The sequence below is a fragment of the Thalassophryne amazonica genome, chromosome 17 (genome assembly GCF_902500255.1).
Source record: "Thalassophryne amazonica chromosome 17, fThaAma1.1, whole genome shotgun sequence".
Classification (NCBI taxonomy): domain Eukaryota; kingdom Metazoa; phylum Chordata; class Actinopteri; order Batrachoidiformes; family Batrachoididae; genus Thalassophryne; species Thalassophryne amazonica.
In genome coordinates, this window is record NC_047119.1 from 70,879,223 (window position 1) to 70,896,516 (window position 17,294).

At 40.5% G+C, this 17,294-nt stretch overlaps 1 protein-coding gene across 2 annotated transcripts in view; it reads right to left on the minus strand.

The window, feature by feature from the left end:
* The window catches only part of LOC117529968 (serine/threonine-protein kinase Nek6-like), a 73,954-nt gene that overhangs the window by 34,658 nt on the left and 22,002 nt on the right, over window positions 1-17,294 (minus strand). For both annotated transcript variants that reach the window (XM_034192881.1, XM_034192880.1), the window contains exons 3-4: window positions 9,765-9,905; window positions 939-1,001 (exon numbers count right to left, since the gene is read on the minus strand). In XM_034192881.1, coding sequence (XP_034048772.1) covers window positions 939-1,001; window positions 9,765-9,905 — 204 coding nt within the window. The remainder of the gene's footprint in view (window positions 1-938; window positions 1,002-9,764; window positions 9,906-17,294) is intronic.

Consider the following 17,294-nt stretch of genomic DNA (forward strand, 5'->3'; position numbering starts at 1 on the left):
TGCTCATGTCAAGGGGCCTTAACTTCTTCAACCGGTTCAACCAGTCCATGACCCCACCCCCTCCCTCATCACACCTCCCCCCACACATTACAGCAGCGGCCCCACCCTCCTCCTCCCCCACCTCAACACAACCTCCTCCATACATCACTGTGGACCAGGTCAGAGGACAGCTGAGGAAGCTTCATCCCAGGAAAGCAGCAGGCCCAGACAAGTGCATCCAGCGTAAAACCTGTGCCAATTCAACATGCAGAGCCACCTCGTATTTGCTGTGGCGATCCCGAGTGCAAACAATGGAGCAGCCGAAGGGACTTACTTTTTTGTTGTGGTTGTTAACAGTGTAACAAAGTGGTGGCATTCTTCAGTTCAGGCTGAGAAATGCACCTGGAGCACCATATTATAACACAAAGGGACGTCTTTAAAAACGTTGTTTATTCACGATTAAGGAATTAAAGTATTTCCAAAACGCGTCTTCTGTTGATTGTATTTTCACAGGCTGTGATAATGAATCCAGCTGAAAGGATGAAACAGGTCAGATTAAAAGACTACTCAGTTTGCCACTTTGAAATGTTCTAGCCTTCTGCTGCTACAGTGATTAGCCCCTTACACCTTCTCTGGTTTTTGTGGAAGCATTACAGCACCACATACAGGCCTGGCATATGTGCTACAACATTTTCAGGCAGTTTTCTGTGGACAAAGATATTTCTGGAAACAACTATATATTGCAATATATCACTATGGCAAAAACAAAATATCACAATGTCAGTTTTTTTCAATATCATGCAGCTGTACAGCCTTTTCAGTCAGTCTATTCAGGAACAGTGGTCATGGTCATTACATTTAGCCTGTGCCTTTGTCCTCATATTCAAGGACGATGTAGAAAAAAAAAAATCTTTTTTGGTTGTCTAACACATGGAAACTCAAAACTATGGTTATTTTACCTTCAGCAGATCTATCTCTTTGATGCAGTCCTGTCGAGCTTTAGCATCCATCATCTCAAAGATCTGCAGCAACGACAAAGTACATCTCAAAGTTTTTTGAAAAAACAAAAGCACTACAAGACTGGCTGGCTCCATATTCCGCACAGTGGGACTGACGTCACCGTCCCCAAGTGTTGTAGCCACATGGATACACCTATTTAAAGCTACAAGCACCACATAATGATTTTATAGTGAGTTTACACTGTAACTGTTACAATGAGAGAACATGTTCTGATTCAATCATTTTTCACATGCTCATGACAAATTAAATTTTTGTTTATTTGAACTGAAACACTGTATAGGGTATAGGGGCGACAGACTAGTCAAACCATCTAGTTCACTCCTAAGCCTCCGTCAGGATAGCTGGCGCTCCCCACTCGCAGTTTTATCTGGTAAAGTGAATGACTAGAGGCCTTGGGGTCAAAACAATCGCAACCTATTCTCAAACTTTAAGTGGGTAAGAAGCCCGGCTCCCTGGCTTGGAACCGGGACTGGAATGCAAGCTGCATAGTAGGCCACTTTTGGTAAGCAGAACTGGCGCTGCTGGATGAACTGAATGTCAGGTTACGCTCCCAATGCCGACGCTCATCAGTTCCCAGAAAAGGTGTTGTTCAATATAGATAGCAGAATCTGCTAAGGAGTGTGTAACAACTCAACTGCCGAATAAACTAGTCCTGAAAATGGATGGCGCTGGAGCGTCGGGCCCATACCCGGCCGGTCCCTGGCAACAGGGCCCGCGAGGGCTATGTCGCGATGAGTAGGAGGGTCGTCATGGTGCAGGCCCAGGTGGAGCCGCTGCAGGTACAGATCTTGGTGGTAGTTTCAAATATTCAAATGAGTACTTTGTAGGCCAAAGTGGAGAAGGGTTCCATGTGAACAGGAGTTGAACATGGGTCAGTCGATCCTAAGAGATGGGCGAGCACCGTTCGGAAGGGCGAGGCAACGGCCTATGTTGCCCCCGGCCAATCGAAAGGGAGTCGAGTTCAGATCCGCAAATCTGGAGTGGCGGAGAGGGGCGCCATGAGGCGTCCAGTGCAGGGACGCAAGCAACCCCGGAGCAGCTGGTGCTCCAGGGAGAGTTTTTTGCACCACAATTTCCAGATTTACTTGTCTAGTGCATATCTTTGGTGAAATAAAATGGCAAATGAGCTAATTATTAAAAATGAAACAAGAAACATGAAGATATTGGTGCATTGTGTTTTATTTTTGGTGCTATAGGTTGTGAGATATTAAGCAACAAAGATGGTGAACTTATCCTGATTTCAGCTGCTGCCTGAAAAGCTCAGAATTAGAATTTTGCTGGGAAACTTCATTTACACGACATCACTTTAGGACTCAAGAGCAAGTGTAACAAGTGACTCAAAGTGGACAGGATGAAAGGAATTGTTTATGTTTGGAATGGTGTATGTGTGTATTTTCACAGGGATTACTTCAAAGTGGTGAACAGGTGTATTGTGGGAGGGGACGTTCTTTGATTCACCCTGAGAGGGACAGACTCTGAGGCTGAAAAGTCCACCGTTTACTGCCAGCACCAAGCAGCTAGCAAAACTAGCCTGTTTAGCTCCTAGCCAGCGAGTGAGTGAGACCTCAAGTTACCTTGATATTTGAAGTTATCGACTGATAACTAGGTATCATTGTTTAATTAGACAATGCTGAAGTTAGCTTCTGATTAAGTAGATTCAAAAGCGAGTCACAACCTATGTGTCAACAAACTATGTGTCATTTTTGCAAAATACACAGAAAAAAAAAATAGGACAAAAGTAGCTGGCACACAGGTGTACAGCAATTTTTCAGAGCATTACGGCCAGAAGGGGGCAGCAGCAGCTGTGTGAGTGCAATCACACAGACACACAGAGGACAAGAATCACAGCAAATTTATTACTTTTTTTTTTAACATTCAATACAAAAGTTGGTGGCTTTCTGTGGCGTACATGCTGGCTCGACTTTAGGAAACACACTGTGATGTCTTCAACTTTCTGAGTAATTCAATTCACATTCTACAACCACAAAGATTATGAGGAATGAGGGAGAAAGAAGCAAATTCTGTAATTCTTCATTCATAAAAAAAAAAAAACTTCAAATTTTATCTTTCAATGTGTACACAAGACAAAGAAAGTTGCATGGCTTGATATTATCAGTTATAGATTGCTGCAGTCATGGTCAGAATTAATGGCACCATGTTAAGCCTTAACTCCCAAATCATGAATCAGCTGAAAATCGTGAATTATCTGCAAACCATTAATCGCAAAACGTGAATACTGAAAAAAAAAAAAAAAAATCTCACAAAACGTGAACGCGGGTCTCGCACAACATGAATATCACTCATAATATATATTTATTTTTTCAGTTCAAGTAGTTTATGGATTTTAGTTTACAGATCAATTACTCCAGGAAATCAGGAAACCCTCTTACCGCAAAAAGGATTTTTTTTTTTTTTGGCGGCGTAGGGAGGAGCAGGGGTTAAAGTGTGAGCGTAACTTAGAAAGATTTTCACAGATTACCCCGTTCACATGCCGTCTGTGGCTGGAGAGGCTGTGCGCACACACACAAACAGCTGCGCGCACGTTGTTTTTATGAAGACAGACCTGTTGTCAAGACAAACTCTCACACCTGCAGGTGCTGTGGAGAGCGCACGTTGGCTGCAGAAATGATCACAGGCTGGCACTCGGTCTGATACTCGCTGTCAAGTAATGTCATCATTAGGGGTGCCGGGAAAAAAAAAAAAAAAAAAAAAAAAAATCGATTCACGTCCAAATCACGATTCTTAATCGATCCAAAATGTTAAAGAATCGATTTTTAAAAAGCATTTTTTAAAACATTTTCTTGCTTACTTGCTGCCTGTACTGTTTGTCATGCAACTCCATACTGCAGCGTCCCCGCTAAGGGAGGGTCCGGCGTGCTTCAAACATTTGTGAGCTGCAGCTTAGCATGGCGGGCGAAGAGCTAATTCAGCCAGCACCATCTTTGCTGAAGGCAAATATTTGGGAGCATTTTGGATTTTATTATTTGCTGCGTAAGAAGGAGCTTGACATAACTTATGCAGTCTGCAAAATCTGCAAAATTAAAGTCAAGTACTTCAAATCCTCAAGACCACATGCTACGGCATCACCCGGAGCAAAAAGAAGTGGAGCAGCGGTCTCTGCCGACTGACCAGTGCACACTCCATCACTTCACTAAACTGCCAGCCAACTCTTAACAACAAAAGCGGATAAGTAAATTTACATCTTTAGAATTACTTGATTAACCTTGTAAAGCTGCATTTTCCTAAACATCAACATTTTTTAAGTAATATAACTATTTCTCAGAGCTCTTTCAATCGAAAATCGATTCTGAATCGAATCGTCACCCCAAGAAGCAGAATCGAATTGAATCATGAGTTGTAAGATTCACATCCCTAGTCATCATGAATGTTATGTTTTGATTTTGTTTAAAGCATCAAGGTCGCCGTTTGCTTAGTTTTCTTTTGTTAGTTTCAGTTTTGTTTCATTCTTTTATGCACTCTGAACTCGCAGGCTTTTTGGTGATGGGAGAAGTTCCGGCTCATTCATCCACTTTTTCTGGACGATTTGTGACTTTGGGACTTTTTTCCTTCGTTCAGCGATCGCCCTGTGACCGAGCCTTTAAGTACATATTTTAAAATATGTTCAGAAAAAAATACAAACAAACCAATTTTGTATCATACAATTAAAAAAAAAATATCCAAAGTTATTGACCAGTAACAACAAAATGCTTTTGTAAAGTGAAATAAAAAAATACAGATATAAAATCTATAGTGGGCAGGGTTAATGGTTCCTTTTGAAGAATTTACAGTAAATGATCACTTTCACGTTTCTTTACGAGTCAGACGATGAACATGTGAACATTTCCAAATCACGGTCTGTATATTAGACTTCATTCTCATCAGTAAGAAATACGCAGTGTGGTAAATCTGTCTGGAGGTAGTTCTCAAAAACTGAGTGACTGAGCAAGAAGACTAGTGAGGGAAGCCACCAAGGCAACTCTGAAAGTTACAGGCTTCTGTGGTTCTGATGGAGAAGCTATGCATCACGCAACTTGTTCCTGTTGCGTCACCAGTCACAGCTTCATGTCAGAGTGGGAAAGAGAAGGATTTTTATACAAGAAAACCAATCAAATCTAGGCCTCTGCTTCCCATGTGCCTTCTGGCACAATAGTCTGAGGTAAAATTAGGGGATCTGAGGGGGCCGGATCATTTCTGATGCATTTATGTCACAGAGATGTTAAGCGGTGTCGGTCATATAATCAGTCTCCTCATCACCCTCACATGTTTTCTTTTTAAGAAATTCCTTCTATTTGCCACTCAAATAAATGACAAAGGCTGTGGACTCACAAGGAGCTCATCTGGCCTTTCACAGGTCTTCTTCTCTGCCCTTCACCAGCATAAGCATTAGTGAGGAGGCGGTTCCTTGGGAAAGGTTGTACTGGGTTACACTGTTACCAGTATCAGGATCAATGTTGACCCTCTGACATTTTGTACACATTTGAGGTCCTGAAAGTTTCAGTATTCTCTGAAATACAAATACTAATTCAAAATGAAACTGAAGTAAACTAGTAGCCCTGTGATACCTGGCATCCTGTCCAGGGTGTGTACCCGCCTCATGTCAAATGATAGGCTCCAGCCCCCCCCGTGACCCTTGATTAGCGTAAGCGGATGGACGGATGAACTATACTGTACATTATTGTTATTGTTCTTTCTTTTATTGAACAAGGACAAATGCATTAAACATTATTTCTTATGAAATATAGAAACAGGTGGCAAGCGTGCAGATTTCTAGCCATAGCTAATTTGAAACTCATGTTCCTGGGCAGGCTTTTACCATTTAATTTAAAAGATTAGGAGCCAAGAGCCCAGTAAAGTATATAAAGCATATTAAGACTAAAGCAATAACACAAAGCAGGTAAGAAGAGGAAGTTAAAAATAGTACAATAAAGTAAGGGTGTAACGATACATGTATTTGTATTGAACCGTTTTGGTACAGGTCGTTCGGTTTGGTACAGGGCTGTGCACGGGTGAGTTTGTGTTGCATGTGTTTACTGTAATTTCTGGACTATAGCGCGCATGTGAATATTAGCCACACCCACCAATTTTAAAAAGAAACTGTACATAAATAGGCCGCAATTGTCTATAAGCCGCGTGTCTCCACGTTCTAACATGAGATATTTACACAGAAAGATGTTAGACAGAAAGATTTTTTTAACTTAAATACGTACCGTAAATGCTTTTTTCCCCTGAAGTGTTACACGTAAATATTGATGCACACGTCATCCAGCGCGCGCATTGTGTCCCTGCTCCACATGGAGAACTGAGTAATTTTATAACTTTTTCTTGAGATTTCACCACGTATGCAGCCGGGATCACATGGAATCTGTGGTAAATGAGACGTTATTGTCGCGCTGTGACTTTTTCAACTTGTTGCACCAAGACCACATGATGGAGAACCGGTGGGGAAGGAGACTGCTCCGCTAACTGATCTGACGGCGCAAAGTGCCGCAGAGCGACTTTTATTCACTAAAATGCACAGGTAAGACCTTATATTTACACCGTGTGTGTATGTGAATTCACACCGCATTAGGAGCGCAGCTTTCAGGAAATCAATTGACAGCATCAACTGACATATTTGTTGTTTATTTGAGAACATTTTATTAAATTTATTATCAGGCAACACTTTGTAATTATTTTATTTTCCTGTTTGTATAATGTTATTAGAAATTGTTGGTTTAAACAACAAGCAAATTTAGGTTTTTTTGTTCCCAAACTGTACCGAAAATGAACTAAACCGTGACCTCAAAAGCGAGGTATGTATTGAACCGTGATTTTTATGTGTCGTTACACCCCTACAATAAAGTATTTAAAAGTCAGTGTTCACAGATTTGTTTCAGTCATTGTTTTGCTCGTGTGTTAAAAATCTTGAGCTCTGTCAATGTTTTGATTTCAGGTGGTGATGCATTCCAGAGTTTAGTACCCATTACTGAGAAAGATGACTGTCTAAAGACATTTCAGAAAGGGCCGAGAGGGGGCAGGTTTTCTTTGCAGCCGCTGACTCCAGCAGGTGATTTCACTGATGAACATCACTTTGAACAGGTGGGTTGAGTTCATCAGTGAAATCACCTGCTGGAGTCAGTGGCTGCAAAGAAAACCTGCCCCCTCTCGGCCCTTTCTGGAATACTTTGGGCACTACTGTTCTAAATGTTGTTCTGCATTTGGCTGTTCTACAGTTACTGCTTGTTACACCCTCGTTCTTATTTCACTGGTTTGTTTGTTTACCAGCTGACAAAATATTTCTGGAGCAAGGTTGTTCACACACTTAAAAATAAGAGTCATCAGGAGATGGCATTTCCCCCAGGTGCCCACAAATCAGTAATACAAAGTGTCAAGGGATCACCCAAGTTCACCCTTTAAGCTAAATAGCAATGAAATTGTTCAATTGGTTCTTGAGATATCGCGCTAACAATGAAAACGAATGGACAGACATGCTGATCACAATATTTCCCCCCATACTTCATACAGGGGGGGTAAAATGACAAATGCACAAAACTGTCAAAATCCAGTAGGTTATATTTCTTTATAATTCAAGCAGTTGTGCCATCTTACAGGTTTCTTATCCATTACTTACAGGTTACCTGTTTATATAACATTGTGGGGTTAGCCTGGACCCAAACGGTTATACAATGCGTTAAGTGAGAGAATATCGCAGCACGCATGAACTGTTGCGTTGCCTTAAGGGCTGTGTATTGTCTGATCAGGCGAAAGCAGCTTAAATTAGTTTTGACAGCTTTGCACAACTTGCACACATGTCCATCAAACTTCAGATGACAATCTAAAATAATACCTAAAATTTTAAACTTTTCTACATGATCTAGCTCTATATCATTAATCTTTACTCCATAATTTTCGTTTGGTTTCCTCTTAATCAAAAAGCACACAGACACAGTCATCTTGTAATTCAAAGTCAAATGATTATTTTGAAGCCACTGTGATACACCAGACATTTCTGATGATGGTATTTCTGCTGTCATTTGAGGAGTTTTTGCAGATACATTTATAACTGTCATCTGCGTACATTTGGCATTTGGCTCTTTAAATCGTTAAAATGATAAATTAAAAAGTACAGGGCCCAAAACTGAACCTTGTGGAATTCCCATTATGAAAGTCTGGAGAGTTGACAAGGCAGAATTAGATCTAACCCATCGCTCTCTATGGTCAAGATAAGATCGAAACCAATAAACTGTTTCATCTAAGAAATTATATGCTTTGAACTTACTTGCTATAAGTATTTATGCCATTTACTGGACTGTTTTTTTTAGTTCAATTAAGGACTCTGTCTTTGTTGCTCTTCTGTTTTTTCTGTTTGTTATGAACTTCTTGTACAATCTGTAAAAACCTTGTAACTGTTAGAATGGCCTAAGCAGTGGGTCACCCCTCTGGGTCTTTTCTGCTTGAGGTTTCTTCCTCACCAGAGGGAGTTTTTTTCTGACCACTATCACCTGTGTGCTTGCTCAGGGGGGTTGGTAAGGTTAGCCCTTACTCGTGTGAAGCATCTTGAGGCAGCATTGTTGTGATTTGGCGCTATACAAATAAAATAAATTGAAACTGAATTTGGGATGATTAACGATATCAAAGGCTTTTTCAAGTCCTTTGTCTAATAACTGTTTGATTGTTTCTGTGAGATAACTCTGCTCTGGGTCCCTGCTCTGAACCCAGATTGTTTGGGGTACAGTAAATGGTTACTTTCAGGGCAATCAAGTTGATTAACAACTGTTCTATCAAGAACATTTAACAGCATGGGTACAATAGAAATTGGTCTATGATTAGAGACCAGGGGCCTCTAATTATGTACAAAGACTTGTGTGGATTTCCTATTGAAACATGGTGTACGCTAAAACCCAGAAACTATCATATGATTTGGTCCCACACAGCTGGCATGGCTTGGCTCAAGGTTGGCAGGTACACTCCTGTCAACTTTGTACAGGAGGTTTATACGCCCTTGCAGGAAGGCCTTAATGCTGGCCTTGGTAATCAAAATTGGCTTATGAGCCAGTTATCGTCATTTCCAAGTAAATCCTCGTATTCCATGAATACACACTCACGTTGAATCACACCATTTGCAAGGTCCTCTAACAACGCTACTGCAGCCATTGTTAATGCCATTTTTCCATTAACATTTTGTGTGTGCTTTTATATCCACCCATATAGTTGCAAACATGTGGGTGTGTTAACTGTACTGCCAACCCTCTGATATGCACATCACTCTGATGACTTCTTGTTTTCACACTATTAACGGTTCCCAGCATCACCTCTACGGGTTGGCAGTGGACCAATAGCTGTAAAAACATTGCGTATGCTAGCCATGAACTTAGCGTGGTGCACTGCACAGTTCCATGGCCATTTCACTTTTGATACATCTGAACGTTAGTGTTTAGACAGATGTATGCCATGTTTTTGTGCATATGCAGCCTTTGTACACGAGGCCCCTGGTCTAGTGCTCCAGACTTGTAAATGGGAGTTATAATAGCTTTTTTCCAGGGCTTAGAAAATTCAGTAGCTCTGATAGATGAATTCACCACTTGTCACTGGCTCTTGAAGAAGAGAACTGTACTTTTTAATAATAATAATAATAAAAAAGGCATCCAACCCAAAATGATCCTTGGCCTTGGAATGCCTTAACTGATCTCATTTTGATTTACCTCAGTAAATCATGTAGCCTATACAGAAAACCTACTGTGCACATGCAAATACATTACTAAATGTACAGAACCACCGGGGAGTACCTGGACTTTCTTGAGTGCAACGAGTTGTCCTTCCAGCATATGTGTGGCTTTGTAAACTTCACTGAACTGACCTCGGCCAATCTTCTTTTCAATTCGGAAGTTTGCCAGTGTCGAACAGAACTCACAGCTTGGCACATTATTCTGTAAAACACAAACCAACATTAAAATATGACAACGGGTACTGCAGAAATCTAGTAAAGCTTCATAGATTGGTGAAAGACACTCACCTTCTGCTACTGTTACTTTGATTTCAGAGCTTTTGCAGTACAGGTGCTAAGTGTCTCACCAGTGTTTCCTCTACATTAGCTACAAAATTATTACTGCCACTGATTCAGGTCAGGTGCACATTACATCTGGGCTCTGGTCTCTGTAACATGGAGAGAATCCCCACCAGGCCAAAAACATTTTGTTAATAACGCTGACAAAAAAATGCAAATATCATTAATTTGGATGTCAATATCTCGCTGATGGTCAGCTGTCTCTTTGTGTCTTAAAGATTCTGCAGCTGAGTCGTGCATGTCCTTGCACACGACTTGTGCATAGCTCCTTGGTAGCATGTGTAATTTCAGAGTGCAAACCTCCGCCAAAGCCATGGGGTCACTGACGCCATAACATCTACACGCCGTGGAATCATTGAACCTAAAAAAGTCTAACAATGATGTTTGCTCAGTAGTAAAAAAAAGTTTCATCTGCTGTGACTGGATAGCATGTATCCTTAGCGCTTGGCATCACAGTTTATTGCAACTAGCACCTTTCCCAGAAGCTACTGTCATCTGAGCACTGATACTGCATGTGCTTATAGACAAAAACAAATAAGAGACAAAATTCAATTTATTATTCAACTAAACTGCAAATATATGAATTTTTTAACATTTATGAAACACTTCTCTAAACAAGGCCATAGGGTCACTGACCCTAAAGAGATTCCCTCCTTGGCACAGTGATCTATTTCTTTTTGTCTCTTTCTCTAAAATTGTATAATCATTAGATTAATATATAAACAAAAATAAATTTAAGAAATATTACAATTTGAAACAAATGCATCCGAATGTGATGACAGCTGCAACTGCTTAATGCTAACTTTTAAGATTGAAAATGCCACAGACATGCTGACGCGTTAGCATCGTGATCCAGATCACCACTAAAATTTAACCACTTGCTCCTCTTGTCATTTCCAACCACTCCACAAAATTTCATCAAAATCCGTTCAAAACGTTTTGAGTTATCCTGCTGACAGACAGACAAAAGATTCCCTCCTTGGCACAGTGATCTATTTCTTTGTCTGTTTCTCTAAAATTGTATATAATAATCATTAAAATATTAATATATAAACAAAAATAAATTTAAGAAATATTACAATTTGAAAACAAATGCACCCGAACGTGATGACAGTTGCAACTGCTTAACGCTAACTTTTAACATTGAAAATGCCATAGACATGCTAATGCGTTAGCATCGTGATCCGGATCGTGATCCAGATCACCACTAAACTTTAACCACTTGCTCCTCTTGTCATTTCCAACCACTCCACAAAATTTCATCAAAATCCGTTCAAAACGTTTTGAGTTATCCTGCTGACAGACAGACAGACAAACAACAAACCCGACTGAAAACATAACCTCCTTGGCGGAGTTAATAACGGCGGACTCTTTGAAAGTGCAAGAAAACAATAGTAGGTTTGTTTCAAAAAGAGAGAGGAAAAGAACAGAGAAAAGAGTCATTGCAAACATGAGGTGGGCTTGCTTGGAATAATTTCAATGGGAACCAGGATGGAGTGTTACCTCCTCTCAGGGATATTTGAAACAAAAACCAGGAGTGCATAATCAGACAGCTGCATGACACAATCAAACAGCTTCATAGCAGCTGAGCTGTGAGCAGTACAAGTGACTGGCTGCTATATTTTATCAATGTAGAATTTTTATGTTTGTATTGGCTTCACAGCTTTTAATGTCTGGAATGTAATATTATATATATATATATATATACACACATACACATATATATACACATATACATACATATATATATACACATATACACACACACACACACACACTGACAAGTGCAAACAAGAGAGCAGCTAAAAGGACTTACTTGTACATATATCGTATATTGGGGTGGTCCTGAAACACAAAACCTCAACTTTTTCAAGGTGCTTTCTTCATTTTTTTTTTTTTTGGTTCTTTTCGTGGTAAAAAATAAATTGGGTGAAATTTCAAGAGATTAGAAAAATATGAAGCACTGCCGCCCGGTCCCTATTTTTTGTGACGTGCGAGGGACATTTTGAGTTCTGGACTGGTTGCATGAGTTCATTAGTGGCAGATTTTGTTCCATCTGCCTCAGGTCGCATTTTCTGAGCTATTCAACGTGGACTTCCTCGTCAAGGACCCTCAGAGTGGGAGGACGACCCGTCATCCCAGATGTCACAGCAGGTCCTGGATAACACTGCTGCTGTTAATCATTTTGCTGAGCAAGGAGTTGCACTTATCCAGGGTTACAATCAGATCCTAAAGAAGGACGAACAGCAGCACCACCTGCTGCAAGTTGTTGAGCAGTGCATCAACGTCAGTCCCCGGAGGCAAAGAAAATCTGAGCCAAACACCACTCCCCATGACTGTCTGTTTTGACAAATAGATGGACAGTGACATGTAATACTTTTTTTTTTTTTTTTAATTGCTCCTGTGTGGTCAGTTAAAGGAGAAAGGATTGTCGTTTCAATTTGTATTTCGTTTGTGAACAGGTACTTGACTATTGCCGGTTTGCACCAATACACTCAACTATTGTGATTTCCACCCCACGTGCAGCAGTGGTTAGAATAGTCGTATCAAAATAAAATTGTGCATAAAACATTTTCCTCATCAAAATGAAGAATTATGTCAGGAAGCACCTCAAGAAAGTAACATTTTTCTGTTTGACGTACTGCAGAGGATCACCTGAGTATATATTATATACACATACATGTGTATGTACGCCACATCATTTAATGGAAATGAAATTCTCAATGTACAGAGGGCTGAATTCAAAGACACCCCAAAATTCAAAGTGGGGGAAAAAAAAAAAAGATGTTTCAGGCTTATCAATTGTGCCAAAATTTCATTGTAGCAATTCAAAATGGTGCTCAATAGTTTGTATAGCACCCACGTGCTTCTATGCATGTCTGAGAACATCGGGGCATGGTCCTAGTGAGACAACAGATGGTGCCCTGGGTATTCTCTCCCAGATGTAGACCAGAGCATCACTTAGCTCCTGGACAGTGTGAGGTGCAACCTGGCAGTGTCAGACGGACTGAAGCATAATGAGGTGTTCTACTGGATTTGGGACAGGCGAGTGTGGGGGTCAACAAATGGTATCCATTCCTTCATCTTCCAGGAGCTGCCTGCATACTCACCACGAGGCTGGGTATTGTCATGCACCAGGAGGAACCCAGGACCGACTGCACCAGCACAGGTTCTGACAATGGGTCCAATGAGCAGGGAGCAGGGGGACCTTGCTGTCCTGCAGGATTTTAAACCATAACGGCGTCATGTGTTACTAATGTAATCTTTGCGACTGTGGTCCCAGCTCTCTTCAGGTCACTGACCAGGTCCTCCTGTGTAGTTCTGGTCTTTCTCACTATCATCCTTACCCCACGAGGTGAGATCTTGCATGGAGCGCCAGACCGAGGAAGATTGACAGTCATCTTGTGTTTCTTCCATTTTCTAATAATTACACCATCACCATCTTCTCACCAAGCTGCTTGCCTGTTGTCCTGTAGTCCATCCCAGCCTTGTGCAAGTCTACAGTTTTGTCTCTGGTGTCCTTACACAACTTTTTGTCTTGGTCATGGTGGACAGGTTTTAGTGTGATTGATTGAATGTGTGAACAGGTGTCTTTTATACAGGTAACAAGTACAAACAGGTGCAATTAATACAGGTAAAGAGTGCAGAATAGGAGGGCTTCTTAAAGAAAAAGTAACAGGTCTGCGAGAGCCAGAATTCTTGCTGGTTGGTAGGTGTTCAAATACTTATCTGCCTCACTGTATATGTCTCTCCCATCTTTCTCCAAACATAGGCAGTGGCTCTGTGGCCAATGTGCTCTAGTTTAATGTTATAACTACACACTTCCAGAATGCATAATTTTTCTCTAGGTTGTCCTTAGCATACTTCAATCTGGCTTGAAGTAGTGGAGTTTTCTTGTTCACCACACTTGCAGTTCATTCCTGTCCATGGCTCAAGTTATTGTCTTCTTTGAGACTTGGCCAAGTAATTCACTAGTGTCTTGGCAGCTGTTCTAGGGTCTTCAGACATCTTTTCTTGAAAACTTTCACTTCCTGCTTCTGCCAGGTTTGTTCTGTTTAGAGTGCCGTTATTGGAGAACGGCGCCAATTCAGAACATGGCGCCATTTTGGGTTCAACTGCGCTGAACTACTGAATGAACCTTTAATGTTTTCAACATTTTTTTTAAATAATTTAATCACATACAGCAACACATCCAGGTGCAGGTGCAATTAAAATAGACTTCGTGCTGTAAACGTGCAGACTTTTCTGATCCATTTATCAGAATGTGCACTGTATAATATGATGGGAGACAAAGGATTAAAAGCAGAAAAGTGCCAAATCACAGCCCTTTGTGTTTGATTTAACATGTGCACGTTAGGCTGCGGGTCCCAGTCTGAACATGGTTTGAAAAAAATTAACGGCTGGACTTTTAATCACAGAAATGATTCGTCTCCCCTCTTTCCACAAATGGGCGAGTGTCAGAAACTGAACTTTAATTTGTACCTCTGCAAGTCCAGACTGCTTGGGGTTTTTAATGGAAATACATTGTAATTAGACGGGACATTTATCTGATGTGAGCCATATGAATGTAACGGATTAGTTACAGTCAGGAGGTGCCGAACATCTACGGGAATCCTGCATCGGGATGTGCGCCTCATTAATGACCGGATCAAACTTCCCTCTGAATTTTTTTTTCTGCCGAATGTATTTCATCCATTATCAAAATGTTCTGCGTGCGCACTGTAAAAAACTATGAAAATATGATGACAGACGAAGGATTGAAAGCAGCAAAGTGTGAAATCACAGCCTTTTGCTGTGGCTGAGGATTTAACAAGTGCACGTCAGGCTGCGGGTCCGAGTCTGAGCATGGTGTGAAAAAAATAAACGGTCGGAGTCGACGTAAATGTCTCCGGCCCCACATGCGAGAGGTTTAATGGAAGTACATTGTGATCAGACAGGACATTTTATCCCATGTGAGCGAAAAATCTGCTGTACAAAATCAGTTACAGTTGTATGTAAAAGTTTGGGCACCCCTGATAATTTTCATGATTTTCCTTTATAAGTCATTGGTTGTCCGGATCAGACATGTCAATTAAATATATGATATACCAGATGAACACAAGTGCAATAATTATTTAAACAAAATTAGGCAGGTGCATAAATTTGGGCACCCCAACAGAAAAACAAAACAAAACAAACAAAAAAAAAAAACATCAATATTTAGTAGATCCTCCTTTTGCAGAAATAACAGCCTCTAAATGCTTCCTATAGCTTCCAATGAGAATCTGGATTCTGGTTGAAGGTATTTTGGACCATTCTTCTTTACAAAACATCTTAGGTTTGTTGGTTTCTGAGCATGGACAGCCCGCTTAATATCGCACCACAGATTTTCAATAATATTCAGGTCTGGGGACTGAGGTGGCCATTCCAGAACATTGTACTTGTTCCTCTGCATGAATGCCTTAGTAGATTTTGAGCAGTGTTTAGGGTCATTGTCTTGTTGAAAGATCCAGTTCCGGTGCAACTTCAACTTTGTCACTGATTCATGAACATTGTTCTCAACAATCTGCTGATAATGACTGGAATCCATGTGACCCTCAACTTTAACAAGATTCCCAGTACCTGCACTGGCCACACAGCATGATGGAACCACCTCCAAATTTTACTGTAGGGAGAAAGTGTTTTTCTTGGAATGCTGTGTTCTTTTTCAGCCATGCATACCGCCCCTTTTTATGTCCAAATAACTCAATTTTAGTTTCATCAAGCCACAGCACCTTATTCCAAAATGAAGCTGGCTTGTCCAAATGTGCTTTAGCATACTTCAAGCGACTGTTTGTGGCGTGTATGCAGAAAAGGCTTCCTCTGCATTACAGCATCTCTTTGTGCAAAGTGCGCTGTATAGTTGGACGATGCACAGAGACACTATCTGCAGCAAGATCATGTTGTAGGTCTTTGGAGCAGGTCTGTGGTTGACTATGACTGTTCTCACTATCCTTCACTTCATCTTATCTGAGATTTTTCGTGGTCTGGCACTTCGGGCCTTAACTAGTACTGTGCCTGTGTTCTTCCATTTCCTCACTATGTTCCTCACAGTGGAAACTGACAGCTGAAATAGCTGAGATAGCTTTTTGTATCCTTCCCCTAAACCATGATGTTGAACAATCTTTGTTTTCAGGTCATTTGAGAGTTGTTTCGAGGCTCCCATGTTGCCACTCATTAAGAAGAGATGCAAAGAGGGGAAAGATTTACAAATGGCCATTTTAAATACCCTTTCTCATGATTGGATTCACCTGTGTAAGGAGGTCAAGGGTCAATGATCTTACCAAATCAATTTTGTGTTCCAATAATTAGAGCTAAATGTATTCAAATCAATAAAATGACAAGGGTGCCCAAATTTATGCACCTGCCTAATTTTGTTTAAATAATTATTGCACTTTCTGTAAATGCTAGAAACTTCATTTCACTTCTCAAATATCATTGTGTTCATCTGGTATATCATATTTAATTGACATGTCTGATCCAGACAACCAATGATTTATAAAGGAAAATCATGAAAATGATCAGGGGTGCCCAAACTTTTGCATACAACTGTATATACGGCATTTATGACATGGAAAACAATACAAAAACTTTGGGACTTTTTTGTCCAGTGACTGCAAATATCTGGTTTATACGACGACGGTTTCAGTGAGCTTTACTGTACATGGGACTGAACATTAAATTTACCTCTCAAAACTTTGAAGATGAAGTCAGCTTCCATCCCACACAGCTGACTATTTTCCCAAATTTTTCTTCTGTTCGGATCTGAAGGGAATCTGCTCATCTTGAAGCTCTTGTTGTGTCTGTTAGTGCATCCAAATGCACACCAACCCATCATTTTCAGTGAATAAAGATTTGCATGCAACACATTAACAGCAAAAGCTATTTTGAACCCAAGATGGCACCATGAGTCATGTGACGATTTTTTTTTTTTTTTTTGGACTCGTCATGTCACCACTCTCTCTATTCAAGGCACACTAGTTCTGTTCTGTGTGGCTCTCTTTGAATTTCTTGATGATACTTCTCACTCCAGTTCGTGACACTAGGAAACACTGATAACTCCTCCTCTTGCTTTGTGAGTATCATTATTTTTCTCAAGTCTAAATTGATTTCTTTTTGTGCTTTCTCAAGTGACAGGTCATACTCTTACTGAAGGTTTTATACTGTGTGTATACCTTCAGTTTTAACTTGATTTTTACAAGCTATTACCATTACAAAGTTAAAGCACATCATT